General features: G+C 43.1%; 1 protein-coding gene across 1 annotated transcript in view; it reads left to right on the forward strand.

Annotated features, from left to right (window-relative positions):
* LOC120998111 (collagen alpha-1(XIX) chain-like) overlaps positions 1–17,232 on the forward strand; it is an 861,475-nt gene that overhangs the window by 293,901 nt on the left and 550,342 nt on the right. Inside the window, exons 5-6 of the mRNA XM_040428630.1 lie at positions 6,406–6,529; positions 8,336–8,608. Of these exons, the coding sequence (XP_040284564.1) occupies positions 6,406–6,529; positions 8,336–8,608 (397 nt within the window). The remainder of the gene's footprint in view (positions 1–6,405; positions 6,530–8,335; positions 8,609–17,232) is intronic.

Genomic DNA, 17,232 nt, shown 5'->3' on the forward strand with positions numbered 1-17,232 from the left:
TACCATTTGTGAATCCTTACAATATATATATATACTAGTCAATGACCCGGCGTTGCTCTGGTATTTATTCATAGCAATTTTATATTAAATAACAGTGACTTTCACAGTGACCGGCCCTTTAACAGTGACTGACGGTGACCGGCCCTTTAACAGTGACTGATGGTGACCGGCCCTTTAACACTCATTTTCATGGTGACCGGCCCTTTAAAAGTGAGTTTCACGGTGACCGGCCCTTTAAAAGACAGTGACCGGCCCTTTAACTTTGAACTCCGCAGCGCCCGTCAGTTTGCAGTTAGGATTTAAGTGAAAGGCTGGGAGGCTAGTATTGGCTAATGCAGTTCATTTTTTTTTATATATCTCGTGAACGGTACGTCCTAGAGAGCTGAGACCCCACAAGATTTCATTCCAGGTAGCAAGGAATGCGTATACCACGAATCATTTAAATTGATTGTTGCGTTTTTGAGCAACATACATAAATACATACATACATACGTATATATATATTCTTGAATCCCATGAAAATTGTAGGGGGGGATTTATGTAATGGTCGGGGACTTTGACCTGAATAGTTAATCATGTTTGCAGTTTATGTAGATATAAACAAAAATACCTATATATATTTATGCGTGTGAAACGTATGAAATCATCCGGTGACATCATACATCAGTACCGCGCTGTGTGTATAACAATATATATACAATCTCAGCGAGGGAGAGATGTATGATGTAACCGGAAGATTTTGTACATGTCACAACAGGTATTAAGTAATCATTTGAAAAGGGATGAAATACGGATGTAGTGCAGTTAACACACATGCTTTATGAGACGTGTTATGTAAACTTAATGCAATTAAATGTGTTACGCTATTTTTTAAAATGACTTTTGTTTCAAGATTACGGGATGAATTAATAAATCTGAGAGGTTGTGTGTTAACCATACTACATCTGTACGGATTAGCAGCATTACTGAATATATACATTACTGAGTGTGGTAGAGAGAGATACAAAATTCATGTAAGCACTGAGCCTGGGCGCAATTGCTGACTGTACTCCTTTACTAGTTCCGGGTGAAGGCGTTTGAGGTCACAAAATTTTTTCTGGATAGCTTCCTTCTCGACCTTTTTGCCGTGTTTGAGATAAAGCTCAGTCCGGACAGATGTTATAATTAGGTCTTTTTCCTTATGTTTCTTTGTCATGTGATAACCCCGCTCCAGAAATCGCTGAAGGATAAAGATGAAAGCATATTATCCCCATTGTTTTATTATACAAATCAAAAAAAAAATATCCTCAACAAATACGCAAAAATGAAGTTACGCCTTTGAAGGGGAAATATTAGATTTAATGTTACGGTTATAAGATCGGATTGTATTGCGATTGTATGTGTGTGAGGTCTGAGCAATCAAATATTAGCCAGCTAAGCTGCGATGTACCTGTCTAGTAAGTGACGGTCCGGTATGGGGTGTAAAGCTGGTTTGCATCCCCGTGATGCTCCCTGGGTAACGCTAAATTAAAAAGCAAATACTTTTTGTCCAACAAAAAACCTCATGGACATAAAATTCAATCTATATATATATATATTGTGTGTATGGTATATAGTGTGTGGTATATATTGTATGGCAGGAAAACGGACGTGCTATGTGCATGTGATAGATATTTATCTTTTGTCCATGCATACATGCTACTGACATAGTGCTGCGAAGTAACAAGAATACTTAGGGTACTTTAACACTTGCGTTTTTCTTTTTCGGCATAGAGTTCCGTCACAGGGGCTCAATACCGGAAAAGAACTGATCAGGCATATCCCCATGCATTCTGATTGGAGAGTAAACCGTTCAGGATGCATCAGGATGTCTTCAGTTCAGTCGTTTTGACTGATCAGGCAAAAGAGAAAACAGCAGCATGCTACGGTTTTCTCTCCGGCGAAAAAAAAAACGGAAGACTTGCGTGAACGCCGGACCTGGCATTTTTTCCCATAGGAATGAATTAGCGCCGGATCCGGCATTCAGAATACCAGAATGCCGGATCCGTCGTTCCGGCATGTGCATGCGCAGATCGGTAAAAATGTGAAAAAATGTACAAGACGGATCCGTCGGTCCGCATGACAAGCGGAGAGACGGATCCGTCCTTGCAATGCATTTGTGAGACGGATCCGCATCCGGATCCGTCTCAGGCCTCTTTCACACTTGCGTTGTCCGGATCCGGCGTGTACTCCATTTGCCGGAAGTGCCCGCCGGATCCGTAACACCGCAAGTGAACTGAAAGCATTTGAAGACGGATCCGTCTTCAAAATGCGTTCAGTGTTACTATAGCAGCCAGGACGTTATTAAAGTCCTGGTTGCCGTAGTAGTAGTGGGGAGCGGGGGAGCAGTATACTTACCGTCCGTGCGGCTCCCGGGGCGCTCCAGAATGACGTCAGAGCGCCCCATGCGATCACGTCATCCATGCGCGTGGGGCGACCTGACGTCACTCTGAAGCGCCCCGGGAGCCACACGGACGGTAAGTATACTGCTCCCCCGCTCCACACTACACTTTACCATGGCAAACAGGACTTTAGCGTCCTGGCAGCCATGGTAACCATTCAGAAAAAGCTAAACGTCGGATCCGGTAATGCGCCAAAACGACGTTTAGCTTAGGGCCGGATCCGGATTAATGCCTTTCAATGGGCATTAATTCCTGATCCGGCCTTGCGGCAAGTGTTCAGGATTTTTGGCCGGAGCAAAAAGCGCAGCATGCTGCGGTATTTTCTCCGGCCAAAAAACGTTCCGGTCCGGAACTGAAGACATCCTGATGCATCCTGAACGGATTTCTCTCCATTCAGAATGCATTAGGATAAAACTGATCAGGATTCTTCCGGCATAGAGCCCCGACGACGGAACTCTATGCCGGAACAGAACAACGCAAGTGTGAAAGAGCCCTCACAAATGCTATCAGTCAGCGGCAGATCGGCGGATCCGGCGTGCAGTTCCGACGATGGAACTTCCCGTCGGATCACACTGCCGCAAGTGTGAAAGTACCCTTAGTGCATCAATCTGTAATATCTACTAGGGTCCATTCACACGTCCGCAAAATGGTCCGCACCCGTTCCGCAATTTTGCGGAACGGGTGCGGATCCATTCATTCTCTATGGGACCGGACGTGAAGCGGAGAGCACACTATGTGCTCTCCGCTTCTGCATTTGCGGAGCGCGCTCCCGAACTTCCGGGTTTCGGCCCCGAACTTCCGGTCCGCAGCTCCGCAAAAGATAGAACATGTCCTAATTTTGTCCGCAGCTGCGGACAAGAATAGACATTTCTATAGCGGGTGCTGGCCGGGTGTGTTACGGATCCGCAATTTGCGGGTACGCAACACACCACAGACGTGTGAATGGACCCTTATTGGGGGGGAGAAAAAAATAAAATAAAAAATAATCAATGTAGTTTTTATTGGGATATACGAATATTTTGCAACAGACGATCCACAAATGAATAATTTCTGCATTGTTCTAGTGTTGCAAAATATTGTTCTGGCATGCACGCAATATATAATAAAATACAGTACTGTAATACAATATTACTTACAGTTAGAATAATCTTTTCTTCATCCTCAGTAAAGCTTTTTCGAACCATTATTAAATTTTCGATAAGAATTTATCTTCGGGAGACAAAGTCAAAAGCACTCTAGCCGAAGCAAAGTGAAACCGAAACCAGGTCATGTGAGGCTATTACGTCATACTCTCGCGTTGTTTTGTTTCAGATTTTCGGGTACAAATCGGGAATTCGAATATAAAGCAATTGATTCCACCCGTGACCCTACTTCTTTCATTCAATATAGCAATTATTCGAGAGAAAAGAATCGAAATTTCGAATATTTTTTTTTTTTAACTAGTACATATGTTCGGCATACTGCTCCCCGACAAGCGTCCTCGTCACCATAGGAACGAGGATGCTGTGGGTTAGAATATACCAGCGGATCTGAGTGCAGGAAATACTCAGATCCGATGGTATATTATATAACCCACAGCCGTTGCTGGGGAGCAGTATGCGGATTAAGTATACATCGAAAAAAATGATTCGAAATTACGAATATATTCTTAATATTGCTATAGCTTCTTTTATTAGAATATAACGGATATTCTAAAAGACGAAGTTAGAGCAATATTATGAATATTCTAAAAGACGAAGTTAGAGCAATATTAAAAAATTTCGTAAAATACACATATAGATTGTAATTCATCTAATATAGTGCTATAATTATTAATTTTTTTTGCCTAATTTTTTTTGCCTCTTCTGCACTTTAGTTTTGGGAAATATGTACACTTTTAAAAAAAAAGGATATAGCACTATATTAGCTAAATTACAGTCTATATATGTATTTTACGAATATTCTTAACATTGCTCTAACTTCTTATTTTAGAATATTACGAATATTCGAAAAGACGAAGTTAGAGCAATATTAAGAAATTTCGTAAAATACACATATTAGCCTAGCCATAGTCATAGTAGGAACATTGCCTTATATAGGAAAAAAAAATTCGTACGATTAATTTAATCGTATATTATTCTCGAAAATAAAATATCTACGAATATTCGATTTCGACGAAAATTCATTCGAATATTCGCGAAATATCGCGAACTCGAATATGGCACCTCCCGCTCAACACTACCATCAGGGTTTCCGCCACCACCTACGTTAGTGGCTGCAACCCCCCCCCCCCTTCTCCTCCTCCTCCACTTCCACCTCTGAATTATCATCTTGCAGCACCAGTCAGACATCAGTCAGTAGATGGAAGCAGTGTAGCACTGCAGTGGGGAAGCGGCAACAGGTCGGGCTTAAACTGATCTGCTTAGGTGACAAACAACACACCGCCGCAGATCTGTGGTGGGGGATAAAGGACCAGACTGAGCTGTGGCTCTCGACACTCAACCTGCAACCCGGCATGGTTGTGTCTGATAATGGCTGTAACTTGGTGGCGTCTTTGGAGCTTGGCAAGCTCACACACATACCATGCCTAGCCCACGTGTTCAACCTAGTGGTTCAGCGGTTTCTCAAAACCTACCCCAATTTGCCTGAGCTACTGGTGATGGTGCGCCGCGATGTGAGCACGGGCTGGAACTCCACGTCAGCATCCTCAGTGATCTATCTGTGCTTTACAACAATTGGGTGTTTAAGCTTGAGACATGGCACGAACTGGCGCTCTACGCCTTGGAGGTGCTGGCCTGCCCCACCCCCAGCGTTTTGTCAGAGCGTGTATTTAGTGCTGCTGGTGGCATAATAACTGATAAGCGCATCCGCCTGTCAACTAACAATGCTGACAGGTTGACTCTTATCAAAATAATCAAGGCCTGGATTGCCCCTGACTTCTCTATTCCAACAGAGGAGTGCGGCTGAACATAAAGACACTCTAAATGTGGCTCAGCTCAGCAGCAGACCCTCACTCCTAAATTTTAAAATGGTCAGCTCAGCAACAGGCCCTCGCCCATAATGTTTTAGATGGTCAGCTTGGCAGCAGGTCCTCGCTCACAAAATTTTTAGATGGTCAGCTCAGCAGCAGGCCCTCGCCCACAAATTTTTTAGATGGTCAGCTCGGCAGCAGGCCCTCTCCCACAAATTTTTTAGATGGTCAGCTCGGCAGCAGGCCCTCACCCCTAATGTTTTAGATGGTCAGCTCAGCAGCAGACCCTCACCCCTAATGTTTTAGAGGGTCACCAGCAGGCCATCAATCATAATTTTTCAAGGGTGTGTATGATGCCCTCATTTATGTGTAATAAAGGGTGTATTTGTCAGCTCTTTCCCTTAGTGCATAGGCTTTATGAGTGTAGGAGTCCCACTACCTTAACAATTGTACCACAATATGAATGAGGCCCTTTTTTATGTGATATACAGGTTGTATCAGAGTGCCACTTCCTTGTAATTTTTGGCAGCACTTTCACTTTGTATACAAGTAAATATACAGGAAATAATGTTACCTAGCAATTTTTCCTCTAAAATTGATTTTATCTTCAGTTTGGTGCGTATTATTGTCAGTCTGTAAAAGTGGCGTACTACTCGGACAACATCGTTTCCAGCAGCGACCTGGGAGTTCAAGATGCATCCAGACATCCTCCCCATGCTGTCTCTAAACCAGTTCAGTGGTGTTTCCATCAATTTCTGACCTTTTACTATGAACCAGACACCCTCCCCTCTTCAGAGCAGTGGGTGCCTGATTTAATGCTCGGGTTCTCCCATTGACTTCCATTGTGCTCGGGTGCTCGGTAGAGCACCCAAGCATCCTGAGGTGTTCTACTCGAGCACCCGAGCACTTTGGTGCTCGACCAACACTAATCTTAGACTGTAGCTATTACACAGTAAGCTGAATTGAATTGGACTGTATCAGTTTACAATATTATACATTCTGATAATATTTACCATTTTCAAATTTTCTTCACAGAAAACTATTTTCCTCTGGACTTCCAGAAGAATTCTCAATAACTGCTGTTTTCCGTGTACGACGTAGCACAAAAAAGGAGCGTTGGGTTTTGTGGAAAATATTGACCCAAGCAGGTAGTCCACAGGTAGGATTTAAAAAATATATTGTCACAGCCATGGCTATTGCCGTGACTCCTTACCGCATGCGGTTGTCTGTGGTCCCTTTGGAGTTTGTGTGTGTGATATGTATGTCTGTGTGCACTCTGTCTTATGTGTGGTGTGCACTTACATCTTCCCTTTACTGTGGTTGCCGGTGGCAACGTTTGGTTGTAGTGTGTACATGTGGTGGCAGTGTCCCGGCCTTTGGGCTGACTCCCAGGACATGCTTGCCACGCATGTCGTTGCCTGCGGCAACAGCCACAGTGTGTTCTTCAGTTGGACACTGTCTGTTTGAGTTTGTGTTTCCCTTCCCTGGTGCTGGAAGGGTTAATTCCCTTCCCAGTGTGTGTGTGAGGCACTGGGTGTGTCCGACTGTGGGGTGTGGCTTCTTGGCCTATATAGCCTCACTGTTTTTCCAGGGCTGCAGGTTGCTTCAGCCATGCTTAGCTGTAGCAGCCTCCTGTGTTTTATACCTGCCAGCGAGAGCCACCCCTGTGGTCATAAACCATAATGTCACATTTAAGTTTATTTCTAGTTATGTGTGATGTCTATTTAATGTTTCCTTGTGATTTTGTGCAGCTATGGATCTGGGTCCCTGTGTGGGGATGCGTTGTCATCTGCACCCTGCCAGCACAGGGATCCAGTCAGCAAGGCTGTGGCAGGTAGGTGGAACTCCTTGTTCACCTGCCATATCCATAGAGCTGTTTATGTTCCCCTTTTTCCAGCAGCTTGGCCATTGAGACTCCTGCTCCTCCGTGCCTAGGAGGAGTGGGTTGTCTTACCCTGCTCCTTAGCCCAGGGACCGGACGGAGGGTAAGTCAGGGCTCCTAGGTTCCTGTGCATGGGTCCTCCTACCTTTAAGGTCGGCCCATGCAGGTAGGAGACAGGGTCAGGTTAGGGATGCTGTAGGAGGTGACTTGCTCCCTAATCCTGTTGTCCTGGCCTAGCAGCCATAACATCATCTGGCATCGCACGGCTGAGGATTTCCCCCATCCTCAGCCGTGACATATATATTTTGGGAGGTACATTTATTGTGGTCATTCTAAAAATTCAGAAAATCAGATTTTTACTTTATTTTAGTGAATTTATATTTATGTGTTTGTAATTATAGGCTAGCAAGTATGGACAACTTTGGGGACAGTTGTCATTGTATTCTACAACTTTGGGGACAGTTGTCATTGTATTCTACTCATTCTAGTCTAAAAACAATTGTTTCCAATCAGTATTTATTAATAAAAATCCTCTACAGCTTTTATTTTCAATGCATCTGCAGACTGTTGCATTTGGCATCATAATGAATCTGTCAGAGAGCTGCTCTGATGGTTTCACCTATATCCCTTATCTCTGAACTCCTCACTGCTCATGAACATTATACCTTATGACAGTATGCATTATATATAATATGCTTAGAAATTAAAACAGGCCTCTTAGGGACTGGAGTATCAGTTATAGTGTATTGCTGATTGTCCTTTGGTCCAGCCTCAAAACACGTAGCCTGCAAAACAAACTTCCATAAAGGAATATTCTAAAGCTATTATCTATCTCTACACACCTGGTTGTGCCACTGCTACATCCCACAACTGTCTTCTCTTCTAGTTATGGAAGCTTTTTGTCTGTAAAATGTTTATGTAAAAATCGACTTCAGTTCCTCACAAACTGGATTTTTACAATCTGCAGTAAATATTTTGGGGAACCAGTTCAAGGATCTCTATTGATGAAGGAAACTAACTATAAAGGAATATAAATGTGAAATAGATTTATAATAGTATTAAAAAAAAATATTTGTTTTCCAGGATGCTATTCTAATTGATGGTGAGAAGAAAGTTGTGGAGTTCACAGCCAAACAGGGTGGAACTACCTTGCACTATACCTTTAAAAGTCGAGAGCTTCATTATCTTTTTGATCGTCAGTGGCACAAGCTTGGGATTTGCATTCAGCATAGTATCATTTCACTTTATGTGGACTGCAAGTTAATTGAAAGAAGACAGACTTCTAAGAAAGACCCTATTGACTACCACGGGAGTTCAGTGATAGCGGGGCGTGCGTCTGATGACAAACCTGTTGATGTAAGTATTCAGAGAATATATATATATATATATATCTTATATATACAGTGCTGCCCATAATTATTCATACCCCAGGCAAATTTTTACTTAAAGTTACTTTTATTCAACCAGCAAGTAATTTTTTGACGTGAAATGACATAGGTGTCTCCCACAAGATAATAAGACGATGTACAAGAGGCATTATTGTGTGGGAAAAAAATTCTCAGCTTTTATTTACATTTGAGCAAAAAGTGTCCAGTCCAAAATTATTCATAACCTTCACAAACTGTCACAGTCTGTGGAAAAGTCAAAAGTTCTATACCATTGCAAATAGTCCAAGCTGTTCTAAAGCATCCTAATTACCCCGATTAATTGGGAACAGCTCTTTTAATCAACTCAACAGGTGAAAAACAGCAGCTCTCTGCAGTTGGTTTGTGGACAGTCATGGCTAAGACAAAGGAGCTCAGTGAGGACCTGCGACTGTGCATTGTGACTGCTCACAAGTCAGGAAAGGGCTACAAGGCCATTTCTAAATGTTTTAAAGTTCCAGTGGCTACAGTGCAAAGTATTATTAAAAAATACAAGATGTTCCACACTGTGGAAAATCTCAGAGGACGTGGTCGGAAGCCAAAAGTGACACCTGTGCTGGCCAGGAGGATAGTTAGAGGTGAAAAAGAATCCAAGGATCACCACCAAGGCCATCCTGATGAATCTGGGCTCTGCTGGTGGCAATGTCTCAAGGCAGACAATCCAATGGACACTGCAAACTGCTGGGTTCCACAGATGCAGACCAAGGAGGACGCCACTTCTCCAGATAAGGCACACAAAAGCTCGCTGAGCATTTGCAAAAGCTCATCTGGACAAAGAAGAAGACTTCTGGTCTTCTGTGTTATGGTCAGATGAAACAAAAATTTTATTGTTTGATAACAATAATGTTTCCTTCATTTGGCGTAAAAAAGGAGAAGCCTTCAACCCAAAGAACACCATCCCCATTGTCAAACATGGTGGTGGGAACCTAATGCTTTGGGGGTGTTTTTCAGCCAATTGTCCAGGGAACCTAATCACAGTAAACGGCACCATGAAAAAAGAGCAATACATGAGGATTCTCAACGACAACATCAGGCAGTCTGCAGAGAAACTTGGCCTTGGGCACCAGTGGATATTTCAGCATGACAATGACCCAAAACACACAGCAAAAGTGGTGAAGAAATGTTTAGCAGACAACAACATTAACGCTTTGGAGTGGCCCAGCCAGAGTTCAGACTTGACTCCAATTGAGAATCTGTAGATCAGGGTGATGGCAAGGGTGATGGCAAAGATCAGGGTGATGGCAAGAAGACCCTCCAACCTGAAAGATTTGGAGCTCATTGCTTAAGATGAATGGGCAAAAAAACCTGTGGAGACATGCAAAAAGCTGGTCTGCAATTATAGGAAGCGTTTGATTGCTGTAATAGCCAATAAAGGCTTTTATATTGATTATTGAGAAGGGTATGAATAATTTTGGACTGGACACTTTTTGCTCAAATGTAAATAAAAGCTGAGAAATGTTTTTTTTCCCACAATAATGCCTTTTGTACATCGTCTTTTGGGAGACACCTATGTCATTTCCCGCCAAAAAATTACTTGCTGGTTGAATAAAAGTAACTTTAAGTCAAAATTTGCCAGGGGTATGAATAATTATGGGCAGCACTGTATAAAAACTAGCAGAAGGACCCGGCTTTCCGCGGGTATATTTCATCTATTTCATTTTAGGTTTCCTTGTGTCGTAAAAAGATATCGACAGTTTCCCCCATAGCAGTGACCACTACAGTACCCACCCCTTTAACAAGGACCTCCACAGTGCCCGCCCCTGTAACATTGACCTCCACAGTGCCCGCCCCTTTAACAATGACCTTCACAGTGCATGCCCCTTTAACCGTGCCTGCCCCTTTAACAGTGACCTCCACAGTGCACGCCCCTTTAACAGTGACCGCCCCTTTTCTGTCTCTGTCTGTCTGTTCTTTATGCACGACCAAACGACTGGACCGATCTTCACCAAATTTGGCACACAGGTACATCAGGTATCCGGAAAGGTTATAGAACGGGTCCCGGCTCTCTAGGACGTACTGTTCCTGCGATATTCCCAAAAAATTACCCACATTAGCCAATACAAGCCTGCAAGTCTTTCTCTTCAAATCCCAACTTCCATAAACACAGTTTTACTCCATGTTTCCATAACAACCCAGCCATTTTTCTTTACTGCTTAAAGGGGCGGGCACTGTGGAGGTCACTGTTTTTAAAGGGGCGGGCACAGTGGAGGTCACTGGTATTAAAGGGGCAAGCACTGTGAAGTCACTGTTATTAAAGGGCAATCGCTGTGAAGGTCCCTGTTAAAGAAGCCGGCGCTGTGAAGGTCCCTGTTAAAGGAACGGTCACTGTGAAAGTCACTGTTAAAGGGGCGGTTACTGGTAAAGGGACAGTAACTGTGAAAGTCACTGTTAAAGGGGCAGTCACTGTGAAAGTCACTGTTAAACGGGCGGTTACTGTGAATGTTACTGTTAAAGGGGCGGTCACTGTAAAAGTCACTGTTAAAGGGGTGGTAACTGTTAAAGGGGCGGTCACAGTGAAAGTCACTGTTAAATGGGAAATCACTGTGAAAGTCACTATTAAAGGGGCGGTCACTGTGAAAGTCACTGTTAAAGGGGTGGTCACTGTAATAGTCACTGTTAAAGGGGCGGTCACTGTGAAAGTCACTGTTAACCCCTTAGGGACCGGGCTCATTTTCAGCTTAAGGAGCATGCCATTTTTTGCTTATCTGACCAGTGTCAATTTATGTGTGAATAACTTTAAAACGCTTTTACTTATCCTGGCCATTCTGAAAAAGTTTTTTCGTCACATATTGTACTTCATGACACTGATAAAATGGAGTCAAATTATTATTTTTTTATTTATAAAAAAATACCAAATTTACCAAAAAATTTCAAAAATTTGCAAATTTCCAAGTTTCAATTTCTCTACTTCTATAATACATCGTAATACCTACAAAAATAGTCATTACTTTACATTCTCCATATGTCTACTTTATGTTAGGATCATTTTGGGAATGACATTTTATTTTTTGGGGATGTTACAAGGCTTAGAAGTTTGGAAGCAAATCTTGAAATTTTTCAGAAATTTAAAAAAAAAACACTTTTTAAGGAACAGTTCAGGTGTGAAGTCACTTTGTCACTTTGTGAGGCTTACATAATAGAAACCACCCATTCTAGAAACTACATCCCTCAAGGTATTCAAAACTGATTTTACAAACGTTGTTAACCCTTTAGGTGTTCGACAAGAGTTAATGGCAAATAGAGATAAAATTTCAGAATCTTTTTTCAAATTTTCAATTTTAATCTATTTTTTCCAGTAAAAAAGCAAGGGTTAACAGCCAAACAAAACTCAATATTTATTGCCCTAATTCTGTAGTTTGCAGAAACACCCCATATGTAGCCGTAATCTTCTGTACGGGCACACGGTAGGGCGTAGAGGGAAAGGTGCGCCATGTGGTTTTTGGAAGGCAGATTTTGCTGGACTGGTTTATTTATACCATGTCCCATTTGAAGCCCCCCTGATGCACCCCTAGAGTAGAAACTCCATAAAAGTGACCCCATCTAAGAAACTACACCCCTCAACGTATTTAAAACTGATTTTACAAACGTTGTTAGCCCTTTAGGTATTTCACAAGAGTTATTGGCAAATGGAGATCAAATTTAAGAATTTAAATTTTTTGGCAAATTTTCAATTTTAATCCATTTTTTCCAGTAACAAAGCAAGGGTTAACAGCCACTGGACTGGTTTATTTACACCATGTCCCATTTGAAGCCCCCCTGATGCACCCCTAGAGTAGAAACTCCATAAAAGCGACCCTATTTTGGAAACTACGGGATAAGGTGGCAGTTTTGTTGGGACTATTTTTAGGGTACATATGATTTTTGGTTGCTCTATATTACATTTTTGTGAGGCAAGGTTACCAAAAATAGAAATTCTTAAATTTCATCTCCATATGCCATAAACTGTTGAGGAACACCTAAAGGGTTAATAAAGTTTGTAAAATCAGTTTTCAATACCTTGAGGGGTTTAGTTTCTTAGATGGGGTCACTTTTATGGAGTTTCTATTCTAGGGGTGCATCAGGGGTTATTCAATTGGGACATGGTGCCAAAAAAAAGGCCATCAAAATCTGCCTTCCAGAAACCATACGGCGTTCCTTTCCTTCCACGATCTGCCGTTTTGTCATATAGCAGTTTACAACCACATATGGGGTGTTTCTGTAAACTGCAGAATCAGGGTAATAAATATTAAGTTTTGTTTGGCTGTTAACCCTTGCTTTGTTACTGGAAAAAACGGTTTAAAATGGAAAATTTGCCAAAAAATAGCTGTTTTGGCACTGTTTTTATTTAATTCTTTTGACCGTGTTCATCTAAAGGGTTAGGTCATGGGGTAATTTTTTTTTGTTTTTAGCCAATTATCTTAGGTAGGGGCTAATTTTTTGCGGAATGAGAGGACGGTTAAATTGGCACTATTTTGGGGGCATATGACTTTTTGATCGCTTGCTATTACACTATTTGTGATGTAAGGTGACAAAAAATACCTTTTTTTTGCACAGTTTTTATTTTTATTTTTTGACCGTGTTCATCTGAGGGGTTAGGTCATGGTGAATTTTTATAGAGCAGATTCTTACGAATGCGGCGATACCTAATATGTCTACTTTTTATTTATTTAGGTTTTACACTATATTATCCTTTTTTAAACAAAAAAAATAAACATTTTAGTATCTCCATAGTGTAAGAGTATTTTTTTTTTTGTTTTTAGCCGATTATATTAGGTAAGGGCTAATTTTTTTCGGGATGAGAGGACGGTTTTATTAGCACTATTTTGGGGGGCATATGACCTTTTGATCACTTGGTATTACACTATTTGTGATGTAAGGTGTCAAAAAATACCTTTTTATGCACAGTTTTTTATTTTATTTTTTGACCGTGTTCATCTGAGGGGTTAGGTCATGGGGTATTTTTATAAAGCAGAATATTACAGACGCGGCGATACCTAATATGTCAACTTTTTTTTATTTATTTTAGTTTTACAAAATAATATTCTTGATAAAAATTTATTTGTTGTTTTAGTGTCTCAAGTCTGAGAACCATATATTTTTTTTCCCAATTGTCAGTGGCTAAATACATTTAAAATTTGGGAAGGGGATTATAAATTTAGTTCTCCATGGATGTGTGGTACAACCTGAAGCAACCAATAATGCAGAGGCCCGGATGATCGGGGCACGTGTCACACTGAGTGGTGGTGTCCTTCCGTATCCCCCTCCTGTGACACACTCTGCACCTTTTTTGGGTCCGTCCCTTCTATCCAGTATGGGGGACCACACCTGGAAAGTGTTGGCCAGGGACGATCCGGGCGCCTCCAGTTCCCGAGGTACTCCGGCCTGCTCTTTCCCGGTCAGAAAAGATCAGGGCCTTGAGGACTGCCTCCAGGGGCGTACATAGAAATCACTGGGCCCCATAGCAAGAATCTAAATTGGGCCCCCCTAACCCCGCCCACTACCCGCCCCTGGCCCATCCCACCTTTTGTCATGGCTCCTCCCCTGCCACAACCTCATTTGCTAATAAAGAAATGTACGCATGACCTACTGAAACCGTTAGGGAAAAATCTTTTTCATTTTTTTTTTTTATTAACCAACTTTGTTACAGTAATTTAAAAAAATGTATACGTATTTTCCAATAAGGATTTATTCTGTGAAATAAAACAGAAATCAAATATTATAGATAAGGGTACTTTCACAGTAGCGTTAAAGTTTTCCGGAATTGAGATCCCTCATAGGGACTCAAAAGCGGGAAAAAAATGCTTCAGTTTTGTTCCCATTCATTGTCAATGGGGACAAAACTGAACAGAACGGAGTTCTCCAAAATAAATTTCATTCCATTTAGTTGTGCTCCTATACCGGAGAGCAAACCGCAACATTGACTTTCAATGGAGTTAATGACGGATCCGTTTTGGCTATGTTAAAGATAATACAACTGGATACGTTCAAACTGATGCAGATGGTTGTATTATCAGTAATGGAAGCGTTTTTGCTGAACCCTGCCAGATCCAGAAAAAACGCTAGTGTGAAAGTAGGCTAAGCTACTAAAAAAAATATATATATATAAAAATTATTAACTTACTTTGAAGGTGACATGGTTCTGCATCTAAAAGTCCAAGTCAAAAGAAGTAGCATGGCAGGGATCATAACTATAAAAAGAGTTATGGGGGTCAGAATATGGTGATGTAAAAAAGTTTTAATTACGGTAATTTTTACACTTTTTAAAAAAAATTCTACCCCATTTGGATTTTTTTTGCCCGCTTCCCACTAGCAGGCCGTGTCAGAAATGAGCCTCCCTAGCATCACCCGCAATGCTAGGGAGGCTGGTTCCCATCGTGGCCTGCTATTGGCTGCCCCCCATGTCGCTGAATGTTTTAATCTGTGTGACGGGAGGGGTTGGCAGGGGGGCATTATAGGGATTGGATAACCCCTTTAACTCCGTGCTGCCTATGCTAAGTGTGCACATAGCCACCAATCATATTCCCCCGCCCCCCAAAGGTGACTTCTGTGCTGGGGGAAAATATGATTGGTGGCTATGTGCATACTCAGCATCAGCGAGTTAAAGGGGTTATCCAATCCCTAAAATGCCCCCCAAAATGCCCAGGGTGGGGGTGAGGAGTAGCAGGAAAGCACACTGCCCTCCTGAGTCCTTTATAAGCTTACAGCCGCCCCCCCCCCCCTCAAACAAAAAAAAAAACAAAAAAAAAAAAAAAAAAAACACTGCTTGCTGCTGCCCTCCCCCATCAAGACTGCTGACCTCTTACTGTGGCAGTGGCACACTACAGACAACAGTGTGTTTTGTCTGTGTTCACTCACTGTCCGGACTCCAGAGCGGTGCTTTAGTCTGGGCGGCCGGGGGGGGCGGCGTGGTGAAGGGGGGCTGATGACAAGACTTGGGGCAGACGTGAGTGCACAGGTCACTAAAGCGGTGCGCGCCTCTGTATGTGTGCCTGCTCCTGCAGCCTTCCAGCGATACACTGGCCGATCAGCAGCAGCCTCTCTGCGCTGCTAAATACTGATTGGCCAGTGTGTAATTATGCAGCAGAGCGGCCGGACGCAGTGCCTGGCAGGGAGGGAGCCCGGAGCCCGGATCACGGAGGTTAGAAATGGAGCAGGGGGAGAAGGGAGGAGGGAGGAGGGGGGCCCGAGGGAGAAAACAAGTGGGCGGGGCACAGGCCGCCTCAATGCCTATAGTGTATTAATAAACTGTCTGTGCAGAGACATAGGGGGCGGGGCCTTCCATGTGCTCCGGGCCCCCTGTGCCGCGGGCCCCATAGCAACGGCGTGGTCTGCCTCTATGGGCGGTACGCCACTGACTGCCTCGTAGAACTCTAGGAATTTCCTTGTGTTTCCAGCGCTCTGGGACAGCACAAAAGAGTAGTACAAGGCAACCTGTACTAAGTAGACCGCAACTTTTTTGTACCATGCCCGGGTTTTGAGCATGGCATTATATGGCTTGAGGACTTGATCAGAGAGATCAACTTCTCCGATATACCGATTGTAGTCGACGATACAAATCGGGCTTGAGGACCATTGCCGTGGTACCTCCCACAGGGACAGGGGTGATGCCGTTACCGTGAATTGTGGACAGTACAAGGACATCCCTCTTGTCCTTATATCTGCCAGCAACGGGTTTCCACTGGTAAGGGCAAGGGTCTCACCCCTAGGGATAGGTACCTGGAGGGGGTGGGTAGGGAGGCCGCGTTGATTTTTCCGCATAGTCCCACAAGCGGACATGGATCTGGCGGCGAGGGACTGGATCAAGGGGATACTAGTATAAAAGTTATCCACGTCCAGGTGGTAACCCTTATCTAGCAGTTGGTGCATAAGGTCCCACACAAGTTTCCCGCTAACACCCAGAGTGGAGGGACATTCTGGGGGTTCAATATGGGAATCTCACCCCTCGTACACATAAAACTTGTAAGTGTACCCTGAGGTACTCTCACAAAGTTTGTACAGCTTCACGCCATACCTCACCCGCTTAGAGGGAACATACTGGTGGAAAATGAGTCTCCCCTTGAAAGCAATGAGAGACTCATCAACTGCGACCTCCCTTCCAGGTACAAAGGCTTCCAAAGATTTGGCCCCAAAGTGATCGATGACCGGCCTGATTTTTTACAGGCGGTCATAGGCAGGATCACCTTGGGGGGGACATGCTGCATTATCTGCATAATGCAGGCATTTCCGGATGGCCTCAAACCGGGTACGTGTCATGGTCATACTGTAAAGTGGGGTCTGGTAGAGGCCGTCCCTACTCCAGTAATGCCTGACACTGTTTTTTTTACTAGGCCCATGTGCAGCACGAGGCCCCAAAACATCCTTATCTCGGCTGCACTGACCGGAGTCCAGCTACCGGCCCTAGCCAAAAAGGAGCCCTTGTGTTGAGCAATGAACTGTTGCTCTGTTGGGCGAACAGGTTAGTTTGCTCCACCATCAGATTCACAAAGTGGTCACTGAAAAAAAGACTAAAATAGTCATATTCAGTGAAGCCCACTGTGGGAATCTGGATTCCTGGTTGGCCAACAAAATCAGCAATCG

The sequence above is a fragment of the Bufo bufo genome, chromosome 4 (assembly GCF_905171765.1).
Source record: "Bufo bufo chromosome 4, aBufBuf1.1, whole genome shotgun sequence".
NCBI lineage: Eukaryota > Metazoa > Chordata > Amphibia > Anura > Bufonidae > Bufo > Bufo bufo.